The 18,677-nt window shown below is 52.8% G+C and overlaps 1 protein-coding gene across 7 annotated transcripts in view; it reads left to right on the top strand.

Moving 5' to 3' along the window:
- The window catches only part of MIPEP (mitochondrial intermediate peptidase), a 111,457-nt gene that overhangs the window by 45,868 nt on the left and 46,912 nt on the right, over positions 1-18,677 (top strand). For 3 of the 7 annotated variants that reach the window (XR_014818991.1, XM_084981274.1, XM_021065471.2), the window contains 2 exons: positions 3,113-3,187; positions 6,740-6,859. The exons of 1 other annotated variant lie outside the window; for it this stretch is intronic. Coding sequence is in view for 2 of the 6 variants with exons in the window: in XM_084981274.1 (XP_084837400.1) it covers positions 3,113-3,187; positions 6,740-6,859 (195 nt within the window). In the remaining 4 variants the exon portion in view is untranslated. Of the gene's footprint in view, positions 1-3,112; positions 4,740-5,775; positions 9,099-11,042; positions 11,810-18,677 lie in introns of those variants that run through there. 3 more of the 7 variants (XR_014818990.1, XR_014818989.1, XR_014818988.1) reach the window with 3 other exon arrangements.

The following is an 18,677-nucleotide window of genomic DNA, read 5'->3' as shown; positions in this document are numbered from 1 at the left end:
GTCATCTCATTCCCGGAAATAGAACGCGAACATTTTGCCAGTGGAGCAGGTGTGGCTTAGGATCCGGTGATGGGTTCTTGGCCGTGATCGGGTGATCTGAGGGGTGCCTGACTTGTCGTGGTCTCGGGGGCTTTTTTCTCTCTGATGCTTGGCAGCGGCCAGGTGTGAGGGGAGCAGGTGTGGTGGCCGGTGGTGGGCTCTTCTACCTGGGAAACGGGGACGATTACAGAAGAATCTAGTAAAACACACAGCTGACTGTACGGTAAAGGAGTCATTGCTGGAGTTCCCGTCCTGGCTCAGTGGTTGAAGAACGCGACTAGGAACCATGAGGTTTCGAGTTCGACTCCTGGCCTCGCTCAGTGAGAAGGATCTGGCGTTGCCGTGAGCTGTGGTGTAGGTTGCGGACGTGGCTCAGATCCGGCGTTGCTGTGGCTGTGGTGTAGGCTGGTGACTACGGCTCCAACTGGACCCCTAGCTTGGGAACCTCCACATGCCGTGGGAGCGGCCCAAGAAAATGGCAAAAAGACAAAAAAAAAAAAAAAGTCGTTGTTGCTTCTACTGCCGTGGACTCTGGTACATTTTCGTTTTACCGGAATGAAGAAAGAGTGCCTGAGGCCCAGGTTAAGCGTTTTCCTTGCTGTGTGGCTGCTCACCGCATGTCGGCTCAGGTGTTCTCTCTCTCCAGTGAATCGCAGGTGAGCGTCTTGACCTCAGGAGCCGGCTCTCGGGACGTGTGCTGCTCTGCAGATGCAGCCCCCTCGGGATGTCAGGAGAGACGGGCTGACTTTGCTGTTGGGTAGAGCATGACTGGTTGGCAGAGTGGTGGCTACAGGAGATCTTGACTGCGGGCCCTGCCCGCAGCTTCCTGTAAGCTCCGATCCCCCAGAATCTGCCTCCCCGAGCCCCGTGGAGCCCCCGCCTTCTGGAAGCTCCTGCCTCTGCCTGTGCCCTCAGCCCGGCCTCCGAGGCACCCCTCCCGTCACCTGCTCCTGCCTAGTGACCCGTGATGTGTCCCTGGGCCCGACTACCAGCTTCGAACCCCCCCCCCCCCGCCCCCGCCCGTGTCTTCTCCCTCTGTCCTATCTATACTGCAGCCAAAGGAACCTTTTAAAACACAACTCAGACCAGGTGACTTCCTGGCGGGAGTACCCCTGGGCCCCCCTCGGGTCTGAGGGTGGAGACCCCGTCCTTGCCTGGCTCGGCACCTCTGCTGGCGCTTCTCCCTGAGCCCGTCCTGGCCTCGTCTGCATCGCACCTGTTCACCTTCAGGTCTGCCTGCACCTGCTGCTCGCTCGGGCCTTTCCGGGTCACCAGCCTGTGCCCTCACGAGCGGTTCCCCTTCGCGCAGTGCATCATGGCAGCGATGCTAAGGTTCTGGTGCGTGGGCCCTGCCGCCAGGACCTGTCTGTTCACCGTCTTCGGCGCCTAGTGAAGTGCCCACAGCAGCTTCCACTGCTGTGGATAAATGGGAAAATGCCACCCTGCCACACGTGTTCTTTTTAAATGAAAATGAACCCATGCGAGCTTTGTGCAGCAAGAAAACTCCAAGTGTGGCCCCAGGGCCATTGAAGGTGTAACATAATCTGAGCTTTCAGGAAGCCTGAACATCTTGATACAAGCTGTTGGCACGTAGGCCTTCACTACATGAACCTGGACTTGCAAGGATGCGTGTGAGGAAATTTTTGTTTTTATGCAAGACGCGTGGAAAGCCCCAGGCCTCTTCCTGCAGCACAGGTCCATTCTGTCCATGTCCTAACTTTTGAAAGTTGCCCTTTCCGGCTGGCGGGCTTTTCTAGAGCCAAACGGAGAGAAGAGGGAGGGCGCCGCCGTCTGAGCCCTTGTCCCGTACGGCCGGGGTCACCACCTCTGCTGTGTGGGGTCGTTCCTTCTGCAGGTGGTCACTGGCTGTCTGCTGTGGGCTGGGCCCTGTGCTGGCCCAGGGGAGATACGTGCGTGGATGTATAGACATGGATGTGCACACACACAAACACACATGCACACACGTGAACGCACGCCCCCAGTGCCCGGCCCCGCCCCGGTGGCAGCTCCGCGCTCCTGCCCGGGCAGGTCGTTGATAGCCGCAGTGCGGGGTAACCTGCTGTCGGGCTCTTGCACAATTTGCTTCTCCCTAGAGGGGCTTTCAGGTGAATTTAGATCATAAATCGAGTCGTTTAAGTGGCAGCCATCTTCGGTCAGCGCCAGTATTAGCGCTTTGGGAGCCGAGTAAGACTGATGGGAGTCCTTCTTCAAGGACTAGCTCCTTTCCAGGAGCGCGCGGGGGCCCCGATGGTCTCGGGGGCCGTCGGCCGCGCAGGGTCAGCAGCTCTCCGGCCGGCATGGCAGGGACCGCCGCGTTGTGCATCCCCGCCACGGGCCGGGTCACCCACTCTGCCCCGGCGCAGGCTGGCCCCGGGGCTCTCAGTTACCTCTTGCCCTTGGCCTCTTGGGTCCCCTCGTCAGTCACTGCACGCCCCTGAAGGTCACCAGACACTCGGCCAGGCGTCCACTGCTGGCCAAGAAGCAGAAAGGCGTGAGCTTCTCCTAGGCTTTGGACGAGCTCTGGAAAGATCCCTGCCCGCGTCTTCCTTCCCCGCGGTCCTGTATCTTCCCGTGCGAACCCCGCTCCCGCTTTCTGAGTTTCTGTGGTGTGCGGTCATCCTCTGTGCTGTCAGTGGAAATATTTCAAAGTTATTCTTTTTTTTTTTTTTGTCTTTTGTCTTTTTGTTGTTGTTGTTGCTATTTCTTGGGCCGCTTCCGCGGCATATGGAGGTTCCCAGGTCAGGGGTCTAATCGGAGCTGTAGCCACCGGCCTACGCCAGAGCCACAGCAACGCAGGATCCGAGCCGCGTCTGCAACCTACAGCACAGCTCACGGCAACACCGGATCCTTAACCCGCTGAGCAAGGGCAGGGACCGAACCCGCAACCTCATGGTTCTTAGTCGGATTCGTTAACCACTGCGCCACGACGGGAACTCCCAAAGTTATTCTTAAGCCGTGATGAAACTATGGTTTTTTCACCTGACGGTCTGGTGAGTGCTTCTCCGTCGAAAGCACCCAGCGCCGCGACTCACGAGGCGGGTTGCTGACCTGCACACCTTCTTCTGTTTTCCAGTCACTGCCCAGAAGCATGGTGTCCCGACTCTGCGAGTCTAAAAAGGTCTGCGCTGCGGCCGACATGCAGCTCCAGGTGGGTGTGTGCCCTGGGCGGGAGGTTTTCCAGAGTCGTCACTCAGAGTCCATGTGCAGCTGGAAACTCCTGCCACGTCTACACGTTTGTGGTAACGATGCTTCCGAACGTCGTTACCTGAGTTCAGAGCCCCTGACCTGGACTCCTCCTTCCGCGGCCGTCCTGAGGACGGAGGGGTCAGACGCGCTGAGCTCCCGACTGCAGACAGAGAGGCCGAGTGGACCTGTCCTCTGACCTCCTCAGGCCAGCCTTTCAGCAGCCACCTTCTGTATTGTAGCCACTCTCTGTACTGTTTGTGGTTCTCTCTGTGGCGCCTTCCACAGGGAGGGCTGCAGGGTTTGTATAGTATTCGAAGCCAGTCTGCCAGGTTGCCAGGCACAGAAACAGTCTCTAACCCATCTGGACGGAGGTCCGCGTGACGCCGGATGGTTAAGCTGCTTCTAATTCCTGAGCCCACTTCTCGAATTCTTCCTCTCCGTCAGACCTGGAGCGTTGCATAAACACAGCCTGACCCCCGATCTTTCATCTCAGGCAGTATTCACCTTATAATGACCCAGTGACCTACTGAAAGGTGTAGCCACCCTTTACCTGCTTCATAGTGGCTGAAATTCAGTCCCTAGGAAGTAAGGAACGAGCTGTGTTGTTTTGCACCTTAAAAGACACATCTTGCTGAAGGACATGCCAGTCATGGCCCCTAGGCTGACATTATTCAGTGTCCGTTTGCATCACACGATTGAAAGAGGATTTTCTTTTCAAAGCCATGTTCCGATAAAGCTCTGCTTATGCACAGTGATGTTTGAATTTCACGGAATTTCTGGTGCCTGTCCATACTGGTCCTTGACTTCTCTCCCTGGCTATTTAAACGTGCAGAGACCGTCCTTAGCTGAGGAATGCCTAAGAAAGGGAGCGGGCTGGCCTTGGCCCATGGGCCAAAGTGTGCCAGCCTCTGCTCCAAAATAGTGCTTTAAACATCCAAAGTCCTTTTTCAATTATTTGAAAAAGCTAACACTGCTTGTCAGGCGTCTTTTGATTGGCAGTACCTGGAGGGAAGTCCTGCCTTGTCAAAGCTTGTCCTGGCATCTTGCGGAACAGCTGCTTCAGTGGTTTTTTTCTAAAATGGAAATGCAGCCTTGCCGTGCGCCCTGCAGAGAGGAGGCGAGAAGAGGTGAAAGGTCGGAGGGGAGGGGAGGGCGTTCCCGCTGCCGCGCAGCTGCCTGTCCTGCTTCCTGGCACCCCGCCGTCCCCTGCGCGGGGCTGGGGGACAGACAAGGCTGGAAGGAGAACAGCTGTCTCAGGTGTCCAAGCGGCATCAACAGCGATTGAAAAGTGATTTTTTTTGCTGTGCGTTATTCTGAAAGATCCTGTTTTTCTGCAACTCTAAGGCTCTCAGTCCCAAGCAGGTGTCCCCTTAGGTGGGCGGCAGGCTCATCGCTTAGAATTGTTGGTTCATCATCAGGTGAGCGTGAAATACACGCACTTTTCATCGATTCTGCTGGGGTTTTTTTGTTTTGTTTTGCTTGGCTTTTTAGGGCCGTACCTGTGGCATATGGAGGTTCCCTGGAACGTAGGGGTTGAATCCAAGCTATAGACGCCCGCGTACACCACAGCCACAGCAACTCGGGATCTAAGTCGAGCCTGCGACTGACACTACAGCTCACGGCAACGCCGGATCCTTAGCCCACTGAGCAAGTCCTGGGATCGAACCCATGTCCTCATGGATGCTAGTCGGGTTCTTAACCCATGGAGCCACAGTGGGAATTCCCTGTTTTGCTATTTTTATAATTTAAAAAAAGTCAGTCCATGTTTATGACTTTCATTTGTGAGAGGCACGATTGAAGGAACAGCACTCTTGAAGGCTGGTTTGTGACTAAATTGAGGCCCAAACCCCCAGCTCAGTGGAGGTTAGAGGTTAAGAATCGCAGCTCCTCCCGATCGATGCTGTTGGAATCTGGGCACAGCGTGGACGGTCCGGCCGGCGCCTTGGCTGAGCCTGTGCCGCTGTCAGCACTGGATGGAGGGAGCAGCAGTTAGTGGAAGTTTAGATCACCAGTGAGGGTAAAGCAGTGCTTATATTTAGGAAATGTCTGTATTTTTCCAGGGACGGTTGAACCTCGACTTTATAATTTAGAACCATAATTCTGTATCTGGATGCAGCCAGCAGTTAGAGGTCGTTTCAACTTTTTCTTTTATCCAGACGAATGCTCACCTCTTTCAAGTCGGCAGCTGTGCATTCCCTACATATTCCAGTTTTGAATCAGAAAGATGCGTATCAGAAACATAATTGCATGTCAGCACTTCTCTTTGAAGATAAAACGGTTTTTACTTTCTTGCTTCAGGTGAACTTCAAACAGTGGAATATTCAAGTCAAGTGCAGTGAAGAAGCACTTTATCTTTAGATTTTCTGTGGAAAATGTAGTTGTCAGAACTCTGAACAGGAGTTCCTGTTGTGGGTCAGTGGGTTAAGGAGCCATGAGGTTGCGGGTTCGATTCTTGGCCTCGATCAATGGGTTAAGGATCCAGCGTTGCCAGGAGCAATGGTGTAGGTCGCAGACGCGGCTTAGATCCGCGTTGCTGTGGCTGTGGTATAGGCTGGCAGCTACAGCTCTATTCCGCTCCTAGCCTGGGAATCTCTATATGCCGAGCGTGTGGCCCTAAAAAGACAAGAAACAAACAAACAAAAAAACAAAAACCCTCTGTAAAATAAGTGAATTTCATGTTCAGAATCTTTCTGATGCTTTGTCCTCCTGTCAGATGTCAGTGGCCTCTGTCCCCTTCTAGGAGGTGAATGACCCCTCCCCAGGGTCTCTGCGGAAGCCATGGCCCCCCTGCCCCCAGCCTCGCCTCAGGCCCCCCATCTCCCCGCCCCCCTTTGCTGGATCTCCGCATTCCCCTCTTGTCCCCAAACCAGGATTCTGACCACGTCGCTTCTCTCACTTAATATAAATAGGGATCCAGGAGGAAGGCAGACAGAGCCGGGCATCACAAGTTACAATTCTTTTTTCCTATTTCCAAGTACAGGTATTTCTTAATATGAATGTATCTTTTTTTTTTGTTCTTTGGGTTTTTTTGGTCTTTTTAGGGCTGCACCTGCGACATATGGATGTTCCCAGGCTAGAGGTCGAATCGGAGCTGCCACAGCAACATGGGATCCAAGCCACGTCTGTGACCTACACCACAGCCCACAGCAACGCTGGAGCCTTCAGTCCCTGAGCGAGGCCAGGGATTGAACCCGCGTCCTCGTGGGTACTAATCGGGTGTTGACTGCTGAGCCATGCTGGCAACTCTGGAGGTATTGTTTTGTGGCCACAGGTTTCATTTACTACCCTGTACGTGAAGGGTGCCTCACAGATGCAGTTCAGAAGCCTAACGTGTCCTTTGCACCATTGATGTGGCCTTAAACGTGGCCCGGAACCACCTGCAACCACCAGCACATCCGTGCGTGCGTGTGTCCAGCTGGGGTCTGTGCCGTTCGTCCCGGCACCCTTGTCACCCTTGCTTGCCACGTCTCGGGGTAAGGGGCACAGGACTAACCAGCCGCTCTCGTCCTCCTAGGTCTTCTACGCGGCCCTGGATCAGCTCTACCACGGCCCGCACCCCCGGGGGCGGTGCACCACGGACGTCCTCAGAGCCACGCAGGAGAGGTTCTACGGCCTGCCCTATGTCCCCGGCACGGTGAGCCTGGCGTCCCGGCCCCTCGCGCCTGCCCCGCGCCAGCCCCAGCCCCGTCCTCGAGCTGCCGCCCCCGGCTCCCCCGCTGCCTCCAGCAGCCGCGCGTGATTTGTATGTATTTGCCTCGGTTCCTGGGGACGTGGGGACGGGGCCGTCCAGCTAGTCTCTGCTCTTGTCTCTCGTTTGCTTTGACAAGAGAAGCAGTGACAGAAGGGGAATGCGATGACTGGTCCCTAACCTGGTTCCCGCTGCAGAGTCCACAGCGCCAGGTCCTCACCGGGTCACGGTTGTGACGCGTCTGCACGTCTCGCCCTGTCCCCTGCCCCGTCGGGAGGAAGAGTGGGCGCGTGGCTGTTGACTGAGTGCTGGGGGCCCGTCCCCGTAACCTGCACGGTGTCCCCGTCCTTGGCCTGTGCAGGTGAGGTCGTCGAAGGTGTGAGCGATGGTGTTGGGATCCAGACCCAGCCCCCCAGGCGGGGTTCGTCACCCGGGTCCTGAAAGGAGGCTGGCTGGGGGGAGGGCGCGCCCGTGTGTCTCTTATCCCTCGGGGCTCCTGTGTGCGGAGGGGAGCCCGGCCCCCAGGGCCTGCGGCAGAGGCGCCTCCGCGAGCTCCCCGTGCACCGGGAGGCGCGCTGGACCCGTTGCGTCCTCCCTGGGGCTGCGGGGCAGCTCCTGTGCTCCTCGGTCCACGCCGTCTGTGCACCTGCCTCGTGCTCGGGGCGTCCCCTTCCCGCTCAGCTCGGCCGAGGGGAGGAGAGCCCACCTCACAGCCTCTGGGACGGTGACGCGTGCCTTTGTTTGTTACCCTGCGGACACCAGCGCGTGTTGTGCCCGGGTAGGGTCGTTGTTAGTCGGCGACTGTGCTTTTGTCTGCTGGGTCTCTGGTCTGGGGCAGGGCTGGGCCCCAGACGTGGCGAAACAGGCCGCCCTCGGACACGCGCTGCCAGCTCTTCCTCCTGCTGTTCAGAAGCGTGGTCATCTCTTTGCGATCATGTCGTGCCAGCCACTGCCCGCCGGGTTTGGACAGAGGGACGGATGGACACACACACACACGCACACACACACACACACACACACACACATCTATAGATACATATGTGTGATTACTGCTCCAGTGCAGCGTCCTCTTGTGTATTTGGACTATCCGTGTTACTGGGCATTTGTAATGCTAGGAATATCTCACTATTCATCCGTGGAGTCTCGACAGCAACCGCCTGGGTGTCAAGGCTTTTTCCAGTGTAGAGCTTCACCCGCGTCACGTGCTTTTGTGCTCATGCGGTTTCGTGCTCGTTTTGTGGTCTTTGCTTAGCTGTCACATCGGTGTGGCTTGCGGGCCGCGTGGTGACATGACCCGTGAGCAGTACAGTTGTGGGAGCAGCAATGGCAGGAGCCGGGGCGCTTTCTGAACCTGCTTCGGCCTGGCCGCGTTGCTCAGCCCCAGCTTTATTTAAGTCCCTCAGTACTGAGCTGTGTCTCTTTTTAGAAAAGAACTCAGCTGTCCTCACCGTCCGGGGTTCGTTTGTACAGTGGTTGAATATAGAAGGCTGCGGACACGGCGGTGCCCGGTTCGGAATCAGCCACCTCTCGCTTGTTTTCAGTGTAAAAAGAGGGGGAGGTTTTCACGTGCGCTCTCCTCGGCCCAGCTCCTTTTGAGAAAGTGCACAATTCGTCTCGTCACAGTCAGTGGCTCCTGCTCATCGTGTGACTTATTTGAGGAGGACTTTAGAAGAAGCATAGCTATATTTAGAGGAAAAGGACATTGTTTAAAGGCTTGTCTTTTTTTTTCTTCGAAAGGCCTGAGAGTTTGTTGAGGTTTGCACAAGTATTCTCTTTCTCCTCCTTCGCACCGTCTGCCTCTCCTCACGCGTGTGTCAGCGCCTCACGCAGCCTTTGCCAGACCTTCCTTCAAAGACAATAGGAGCGGGTTGCTCATTGCATTTCTGCAGGGCAGCCTCCGTCAGGGTAAGAAGACAGGGTAGAAACCCTGGGGAGGAAGGTATAAAGCAGCCATTATTTTCAGAGGATGGATTGTTTGCTGAGAAAAATAAAAAATATCTACAGGTAAATTAGTACAATTAAGGAGAAGTTAGCAACTCTTCTGGATAAATAATCGGTATATAAAAATTGAGTCCATCTCTGCTTATCACGGCAAACCAAAATTATAAAGCTACCGTTATGGTAATAAAAAGTACACAGTCTTTTTAAAACATATAGTATCTTTAGGAGTTCCCGCTGTGGTGCAGTGGATTAAGGATCCCATTGCAACAGCTCAGGTCACTGTTGAGGCGCAGGTTTGATCCCTAGCCAGTGCAGCGGGTTAAGGATCATTGCGGCAAAGCTTGGATTCAGTCCCTGGCCCAGGAACTTCCAAAGGCCATAGGCGCGGCCATAAAAAAAAAAAGTACAGCCTCTTTAATTTCAAAATCCTTAAGCCAGTAAAGAACTAAACCATATTTATAGACAAGAAGGTGTGTGTTTTTTTTAAAGGGCTGCACCCGCAACATATGGAAGTTCCCAAGCTAGGGGTTGCATCAGAGCTGCAGCCACCAGCCTACACCGCAGCCGCAGCCACCGGCCTACACCGCAGCCGCAGCCACCGGCCTACGCCGCAGCCGCAGCCACCGGCCTACGCCGCAGCTGCAGCCACCGGCCTACACCGCAGCCGCAGCAGCTTGGGAGCTGAGCCTCCTCTTCAACCTGCACCACAGCTCACAGCAACGCTGGATCTTTAATCCACTGAGCAAGACCAGGCATCGAACCTGCATCCTAATGGATACTAGTTGGGTTCTTAACCCACTGAGCCACAAGCGGGAACTCCTTATACAGGAAGTTTAAGATGAAAAAGTTAAAGTGTTTCTCCAGGTAATCTGTACACTTAATGTGATATAATTCTCCTTGTGCGCTGGTTTGAACCTGATGAGGTGGCTGCGTGACTTCAAGTGGAAGAGCAGTGGCCCAGGAGCAGCTGGGGCGTTTTGGAAGAAGGTGGCGAGAGGTGGGCTTGCCGGGGGGACTGGGCTCGGGGGCGGCTGTAGGAATGAGGACAGCGCGGCCCCAGGGGCGGGTGGACACGCGGAGCCGGGGGGCAGGGCCCCTTGAATGTCTGCCCAGTGACCCTCGGTGTGGGCCAGGAACGGCTTGGTTTATACAGCGTGCTTGTCACCACTGCTTGTCCACGTGGAAAAGATGCAACCTGCGTCTGTCTTGTGTTGCACAGGAAACTAAACGGGGTTAAAGACCCGAGTGTGAGAAGTGAGGGTTTCAATTTTTAGAGAGAACGCGGGAGCGTCTCTCTCAGCTCCTTTCTGTACCCGGCGAGACTGTGTCTCGTGGTGCAGACGACAGTGAGCACAAGGCAAAGGACTGATGCCATCCCTGGAGTAAAGTCTCCGTCTCTGTTACTACAAAACCGGGTGAAAAACAGGGAGAAGCCATAGGCTGGAAGTAGAGATTTTCAACACAAGTAACTGGAAAAAGATTTTTTCCCTTTTTTAATTAAAGTAACAAGATGGACCATCTTAGGAAGGAAATATTTTCAAAGTGCCTTGAATGTGCAAAGGCAGGGAAAAGCAACATGTGCTTGAGATGACCGGGGTGTGGATGGTGTTGCCGGGACCCAGCAAAGCCACGTTAGGTGGCCGTCACACCCTTCCCTGCCCCCCAGCCCCGGCCTCAGGGCAGAAAGAACTGGGACAGTGCCTGGTGTTGCCAGGGTGGGGAGTCGCTGCTGGGAGTGCAGGTGCCTGGGAGCTCTGGGCAGGGACATTGCCGAGCGGGAGGATCTGCTAGGGGGACGGGGGGTGGGGGCCGAGTCCAGGAGCCGGCCCAGAGGCACAGCCAAGCAGCGTGGGTGTGGAAGCTCTTCTCATTCAAACAGCTGTTTATCAAGGACTAGCAGAAACAAACGGTCCGGCACAGGTCCTCTTATTTCTGCTCCTTCAACAGAACAACACTCCGCCACCTCCCATTATTTTAGGGTCGCACTGACTGTTCAGTAGCTTGGAACCATGTAGAACAGTGGTCATGGGTGTGTGTTCTGAGTTCCCAAATAACAGAGTCATAAAACTTTCAGGAGTTCCCGTCGTGGCTCAGTGATAACAAACCCGAGTGTCCGTGAGGACGCAGGTTCGATCCCTGGCCTCGCTCAGTGGGGTAAGGATCCGATGTGGCTGTGGCTGTGGTGCAGGCCGGCAGCTGAGGCTCTGATGGGACCCCTAGCCTGGGAACCTCCATATGCGGTGGGTGTGGCCCAAAAAGCCAAAAAATAAAGAAAGAAACCACTTTGAACACCCAGCGCACACGTGCTTTGAGGTCTCCCCACTTGGAAGCTGCTTGAGCCTCTGAGCAGCTTCTCCAGCCGGCATCGCCGCTGTCATGATTGCACGTGCAGAGCAAAGAGACCGCGATTCACCGGCTGGGACATGGAGCGCGCCCGGCGGCCTGCCGTCTGCACCCTGTTTGGCCTTGGTTTGTTTTTAATAGACTCAAAAAGTAGGAAGATCACAAAACCACCTGCCACGAGGTGTCACTGATACCCACGGTTGGGGTGTGTAACCACTAGGGGTTATTCTCTTTCCCATTCACTTGATGTTCGTTCTTCAAATATATGTGCGTTTGGAAATCCAAGTGGCTACCCCAACACTGGTGCAGTTGCACAGATTAAAAATTACATTCTGGTGGAGTTCCCGTCGTGGCTCAGTGGTTAACGAATCTGACTGGGAACCAGGAGGTTGCGGGTTCGATCCCTGGCCTTGCTCAGTGGGTGAAGGATCTGGTGTTGCCATGAGCTGTGGTGTAGGTTGCAGACACAGCTCGGATCCTGTGTTGCTGTGGCTGTGGTGTAGGCTGGCAACTGTAGCTCCGATTCCACCCCTAGCCTGGGAACCTCCATATGCCACGGGAAGCGGACCTAGAAAAGGACAAAAAATAAAAAGAAAAAGTCAAAAAAAAAAATTACATTCTTGTGTCTTTAATATTAAATATCTATTTCAAAGTTTCATAGGAGATGTCACAATTTTAGTTCAGTGCACATAAAATCGCTCCATAGCTTATTGACTTTAGGTGGCGTCAAGTAGGGGTGATTTTATTTTCAAAGATCTAATCTTAGATTAGTTGATAAAATACCAAGATAGGCGGTATTGTCTGTGAAATGATTTCTGCCATCTAGATTAAAATGGCAGTCAGGTTTTTGGTTTTTTGTTTTTTCCCGATGAAAGGTAGTTATTTTTAAAGGAAGCCTGTGGGGAGAGAGGGAGTGTTCCGGCGAGGTCTTTGTATAGAAATCTGAAGTCTGCTCTTGGCCTTGGCTCCTCTTACCTCACGTGTGCTCCAGTGTTGGCTCCAAGAAGGGCACAGAGGTCTCTCTTTTTCTTTGTTACGTCGAAATACCCCTCTGTCTACTGCCCATTAAACAGCAGAACTAGATCCCGGGGTGGATAAAAGTTCCATCGTTCTCGCTCTAGAGAATTCCACTTAAATTGTTTGGTGCAAATTCTCCTTTCTCCTGTTTAGTTTCTTCCGCCCTCGGGGAAGACATTACAGTTCCTCCTATTCTTGGGCCCTGGCTCTTGTACAAACAGAAACTCTCCTGGGAGGTGAAGGCACCCAGGTGGCACGGTCTGGAGTGTCTGATGTTGCTAAGCAAATGTGAGATCAAACAAAACAATATTTATTTTTTTCTTTATCTTAAACACAAAGACCATATGGTGCGTATCTAGAAAAACCTAAGTGGTTAATTGCATGTTAAATTCCTTTCCTCTTTGGCTGCATAAACAACTGAGAAAATATTTACCTTCTCTGTCATGCTAGATTTATTTATGACTTTGTAACTAAAACACAGAAGTGTTATAAATTGAAACTTTAGTCTCACGACTGACTCATTTTCTAAAAATTTATACGGTTTCGGTTTGTGGGACAGCTGCAACCCTAGATTTCACTGATTTAAAACATGAGGAAATCACAGGACTGCCCGGTGGGTTTTATGATGTAGGCCTTGGGACCACGTCACTGACTTTCTTTTTGTCTTGGTTTTCATGGATAGTGCTACTACATCTGTATGTGTGTCTGTCTGTCTTTGTGCCTGAAAATTCACATAGGCTAGATAAAATGAAATAAAAATTCAGGATATTCATTTTTTCCTTACCAGGTAAACTTTGCATTTTAAACCATATACGTATGTCTTTGAGATGTGAGGCTGTTTACATTCCAGAAGCCTCGGTGCAGGGCGAGCGTGGGCGGGACACAGGAGCTGGGGGCCCAGGGGCTTGGCCCAGTGTCTCGCACCCTGTGGGACGCTGGGGGCAGCGCCAGGCCCCGTAAGAAGCCTCCAGGCGCGTGATGCTCATTTTACGTTCTGATTATGTTTGAGCAAAAGTCACGGCTGCTCGTGACCCAGAACCACGAGGCGTGAAAGGGCCTCTCCCCCCTCGGCCCCGTGCCGGCAGCACCCGCCGCTTTCTTCTCTCACACGCCTCCCTGGGACGGAGACGCACCCAGCGGCGGGCCTGGCCACCCGTCCGCGGGCATGGGCTGCTCCGCCGGGTCCCCCCGCCGCCCCGAGCCCGGTGCCCCGGGCTCCTGCAGCGCGCGCTTCCAGATCCTGGTCCCGGCTCCGCCCCACGCCCGGGTCGTGCTGCTTCGGTCCCCGCTCGCGTCGCCGCTTAGCTCCCAGACCGCGGCTCTCGTCCAGTCCCAGGGCCCAGCTCTCCCCTTCCTGTCCGTCACCCCGGTTTCTCATTTCTTGGTGTCCCCCGATTGAATCCCAGGGTCCCCGGGACTGAAGTTCGCCCGCTGGATTCTCCAGGGCCTCGCGGGGTGTGAGGTACATGCCCAGCAAGTGTGGACCGAAGCGTTTTTACCTTTTTATGGGGCGTAACTCGCAGAGCGCGCTCTAAGCCTGCACCGCCCGTGAGCCTCGATGGACGTGTAACCACCGCCCCGGTCACTATCCCGACGCGCCCAGGACCTGGTCCTGAGCCCTTGGCCGCCGCACCGCCCTTCCCGCAGCCCCGCTCTGGTGCAGATTCTGAAGCCGTTCCGAGAACCCTGGCAGGGCTGCAGATGAGCTTGCGGGCGCGTGTGACCATCTGCTCTGACTTTAAACTCCTCAGCAAGGGACTGCGGGCCTTACAGACAGGCGGGTTTGTACCCCAGTCCGCACCGCAGAGTTAAAATCCAGACAGCTCCCCTGGACAGCCCTGATCTGACGTTAATTCTTGCCAAACTGACAGACTGCAAGTGGTGTCACTTATTTTGGCTTAGAATTCCTTTGTTCCTAGTGAGAGCTACATCTTCCCCGATGACGTCTGTACATCTCTATAGAAGTTAGGGGGTGAACGGCCCAGTTTGATCATTTTCCCACGTTTATGTTGATTTTTTATAGGAATATTAACCTTTTTTTTTGTTATAAGTATTCTCCCATCTTGTTACTCATCTTTCAATTTCTTCTGTAATTTTTTTTTTTTTTTGGCTTTTTAGGGCCACACCCACAGCTTTTGGAGGTTCCCAGGCCAGGGGGTGAATCGGAGCTGCAACTGCTGGCCTACACCACGGCCACAGCAACTCTGGATCTGAGCCATGTCTGTGACCTGCACCACAGCCACAGCAATGCCAGATCCTTAACCCACTGAGCAAGGCCAGGGGTCGAACCCACATCCTCATGGATACTAGTCAGGTTCTTAACCTGCTGAGCCACAGGGGAACTCTCTTGAGGTTGACATTCTTCATGAACACAGTTTTGAGACTTATTCACTGGATGTTAGAGGTTGTGCAGCTCTCTCTCCATATATAAATATATGCTTACACATATGTAATATGCAAAAACTATATTTTTGCTGCCCTCTTTTCAGTATTCTCTGCTCCCTCTTGTCCGTCAGTGGTTCAGTGGCATGAACTTTGAAAAGCACGCCACGTAGTAAGAGAGAAGTTGAGCATCCTTGCTTTGTTCAGTTTCAGTGGGATATTCCTGGTTTCATCTGTGATTTGAAAGAAAGCCAGGGAGTTCCTGTTGTGGCCTAGTGGTGACAAACCCAACTAGTATCCCTGAGGACACGGGTTCGCTCTGACCTCGCTCACTGGGTTAAGGATCGGGCGTTGCCCTGGGCTGGGGTGTAGGTCACAGATGGAGCTCAGATCCCGCGTTGCTGTGGCTGTGGTGTAGACCGGCAGCGGCGGTTCTGATTCAGCCTCTGGCCCAGGAAGCTCCACGTGCTGTGGGTGTGGCCCTAAAAGGAAATGAAAGTGGTGTGTGTGGGAAATCGGATTTCATCCTTGCGCGTGGGGCAGGTAACAGCAGGAAGAGCAAATTGATAGGTTGTTAAAGCAGCTGGACCTCTGCATCCAGCAGTGTTTGGGCAGGACGTTGGGCTGGTCCCCATCAAAATGTGCCCACGGCCGCTGGCTTGAGCGCCGTCACAGCGGGTTTGTGTGCCTTTCCCTGCTCCCCTGCCCAGGTCATTCGTGTGTGCGAAGTGTTTATCTCGGCGTGGCTTACACATCTCGATTTGTAATGTCTCTAGTTAATAATCATGAAAGTTAGCGAATGTCTTTTATCTTCAGTTCCTTAACTGAGTGGTGATGGAGTCATTCTTTCCACATGTGTGTATTTTTCAGCATCTCAGGGAAGCTTTGAAATACTTGCTTATTTATGGAGAGTGGAAAGTGAGCCAGACTTTCCCAGAGCATTTAGAAAAACTCAAGACACTTAAAAGCTGAAATCAAACGATATTTGAAATGATTTATACAATTTCAGCAATAGCTTTTTTTCCACTTAAGCCAAAGTACAGACTGAACAGCCCTTTCACACTGTTGAGTCCTTTAAATGAGAGCAGTGGAGTCTATAAATCAAAGGATTCTTTCCATTTATCCCCTAACACGTTTGTTAATTCATTTTCCTTCTTAAAACTCAGTATGGGCCTCTAAAATGTTGAGCCAGTCCTACATGACATTTAAATTAATGTGAACAAAGAAATACAGAAAAGGATTTGGGAGCGCAGTGCCCAGCTACAGCTTGGTGTAGGAAAGCCCAGTGCTGCAGGGAAGTGGAGGAAGAGCAGGTGCGGCTGCAGGGCTTGCCTGAAGCCAGAGAAGCCTCTGCCGTTGGTTTCTCAGCGGAGCCCTGCTGGCGCGGGTCCCGGGGGGGCCGCAGACACGCCCAGCACAGCGACTTCTGTAACCTCTCATTTAAAGTTGTTTGTTCCTAAGTTGCAGGCATCGTTCCCATGCACCCTCCCCCAGCTGGCCCAGGGATCACGGCCAGTGTTAAACGCACAGAGAGCCCCCCCAACTGTCTTACAGTCCAGCCAAGAGATGGGCACGGACAGTAGGCTTACAGGTGAGGGGAAAGTGGAAGAACTGTGCTGCGATAAAATCATCAGGACCTGAGGATTGACGGACAGGTCCTGGGGTAAGGAATCAAGGCCCCGTGCTGATCCTCAGCCTGATAAGGAGCATCTAGGAAAGTCCCACAGCTGCCCCCATACCCAGTGGCCAAGCCTGAACGCTCTTCCCTAAGACGGAAATAAGACAACACTGTCTGCCTTCTGGTCCACCCTGTATTAGAGGTTTTACCAGAACAGTTAGGCCAGAAAAAGAAAGAAAAGGCGCTCAGGCTGGAAGGGAGGAAGGAGAGTGACCTCTGTTGCGAATGATACGGTCTCCTTCACAGAGACTCCTGAGGAATTCATAGAACCTGGTAGAGCTAATAAACAGGTCAGTAAGGTGGCAGGATGTAAAATCAATAACGAACGTCCACCGTGTTTCTGTACTTTAGCAATAAACAGTCCCATTTACAATAGCATCAAAAAAATACTTAGGAATAAATTTAACAGAAAGGTTTAACGCTTGTATACTGAAAACCGTAAAATGTCACCAAAAGAAATTAAACAGGAGATAAATAAATGGAAAGATGTCTCATGCGTGTGGACTGGAAAGTGGTGATACCCCCCAACTGACCTGAAGAGTCCGTACAATCGCTCTTGAAATCTCAGCCACCTTCTTTGCAGATACTGACAAACTGTAAATTCATATGGAAATGCAAGGGACTCAGAATAGCTGAAACAATCTCGAAGGAGAAACATTGGAGGGCTCACATTTCCTCATTTGAAAATTTAGTACAAAGCTACAGTCATCAAGACTGGGGCTTCAAGAATAAAGTCACCAAAGTGGTAACATAGGAGACCCCAGTCTCAGCCCTCCACAAAATCAACAGTTAGACAGCTCTCTGTAAACAAGAGCAGTGCTGGGAGAGCCTTGGTGTCCACTTAAGAAATTTTAGAGGAGTTCCCGTCGTGGCGCAGGGGTTAATGAATCCGAATAAGAACCATGAGGTTGCAGGTTCAATCCCTGGCCTCGCTCAGTGGGTTAAGGATCCGGCATTGCCGTGAGCTGTGGTGTACGTTGCAGACACAGCTCAGATCCTGCGTTGCTGTGGCTGTGGTGTAGGCTGGTGGCTAGAGCTCTGATTAGACCCCTAGCCTGGGATCCTCCATATGCCGCAGCTGCAGCCCTAGGAAAGACAGAAAGACCCACCCACCCACACACACAAAGAAATTTTAGAAACAGTGAAATAAAAAGCCTAAGGATAACTGCAGAAGAAGAGAAGGCAGCAGCTTCACGTTGCTGCCTCCTGCCATCCCCCCAGGCTGGCCCCGCTCAGGGTCAGGAGGGAGCTTTCCAGCTGGACCTGGAGGTGCCAGTGAGGACCCCAACATCCCCTCAGTCATTGCACATCTTCCCTGGTGCTTCACAAGAACCACCCAGTGCTCTGGACCCCAGTGGCGTGAGCCAGAGAGAATCATGGACTCCTGGACCTAGGGCCACCACATGCCCCACCTGGCAGCCCGAACCACAAGACCCGGGGTTACAGCACACTCCAGTGCGCCCCTGCTCGTGAGTAAAAGTCTTCCCTTTCTGAAGTCTGTAAATTAAGTGTAGACGTGACTGCTTCCTCAAGGCCCAGACGCCTCTGCAAGGTCCGAGGGAGCACCAGGACTCCGGGAAACGCGTCTCCACCAAAGGAGCACGGCAGACCTCCAGGAACTGCCCCAAAGAAGGGGAGATCCAGGAACCGTCCAACGAAGAACGCAAAGTAAGTGTTGTAATGATGCTCGGACAACTACGAGGATAAACAATTGAACAGCACAGAGGAAAACAATACAAGAGCAAGGTGAGAAGTTCAGCAAAGAGATGGGAAACGTCACTGGAGAACTCAGTAGAGAGCTTCAGCAACAGGCCTGACCATGCAGAGGAAAGAATCAGCTAGAAGACAGATGAAGAGAAATTATCCAGAGGCCGCCCCCCCAAAAAAAAGGCAAAGAAAGAAAAACGAATGAAGAAATCCTACAGACTTCATGAGACATCATCAAGGGAAATTATGTATGTATTGTTGGAGTCCTGAAGGTGAGGAGAGGGAAAAAGGGATAAAAAACTTACTTCGAGAAGTAATGGCTGAGAACTTCCTAAGCCTGGGAGAGATCCGGACATCCAAGTTCAGGACGCTAATAGGTCACCCTAAAACTTCAGTCCAAAACAATCTTCTCCAAAACGCACAACAATAAAACTTCTAAAATTTTTGTCATACAAGGGAATCCCATATGGCTACCAGCAGACTTCTCAGTAGAGATCGTACCGGCAAGGAGAGAATGCCGCGATATATTCAAAGTGCTGAAGCAAAGTGCCAAACCCAGCAAAGTTGTCCTTCAGAAGTGAAGATGAGATAAAGACTCTCCGTAACAATAAAAGCTGAAAGAATTCACCACCACTCAGTCTAAAAGGAATTCTTCAAGCCGAAATGAAACAAGGCTCATTAGTAATATACAAACAT

This window comes from Sus scrofa, chromosome 11 (assembly GCF_054392235.1).
Source record: "Sus scrofa isolate SSC_HxYL_T2T_F1_AM1 chromosome 11, Sscrofa_HxYL_maternal_Yorkshire_Landrace_v2.0, whole genome shotgun sequence".
Lineage (NCBI taxonomy): Eukaryota > Metazoa > Chordata > Mammalia > Artiodactyla > Suidae > Sus > Sus scrofa.
This window is presented reverse-complemented; position numbering and strand designations above follow the sequence as displayed.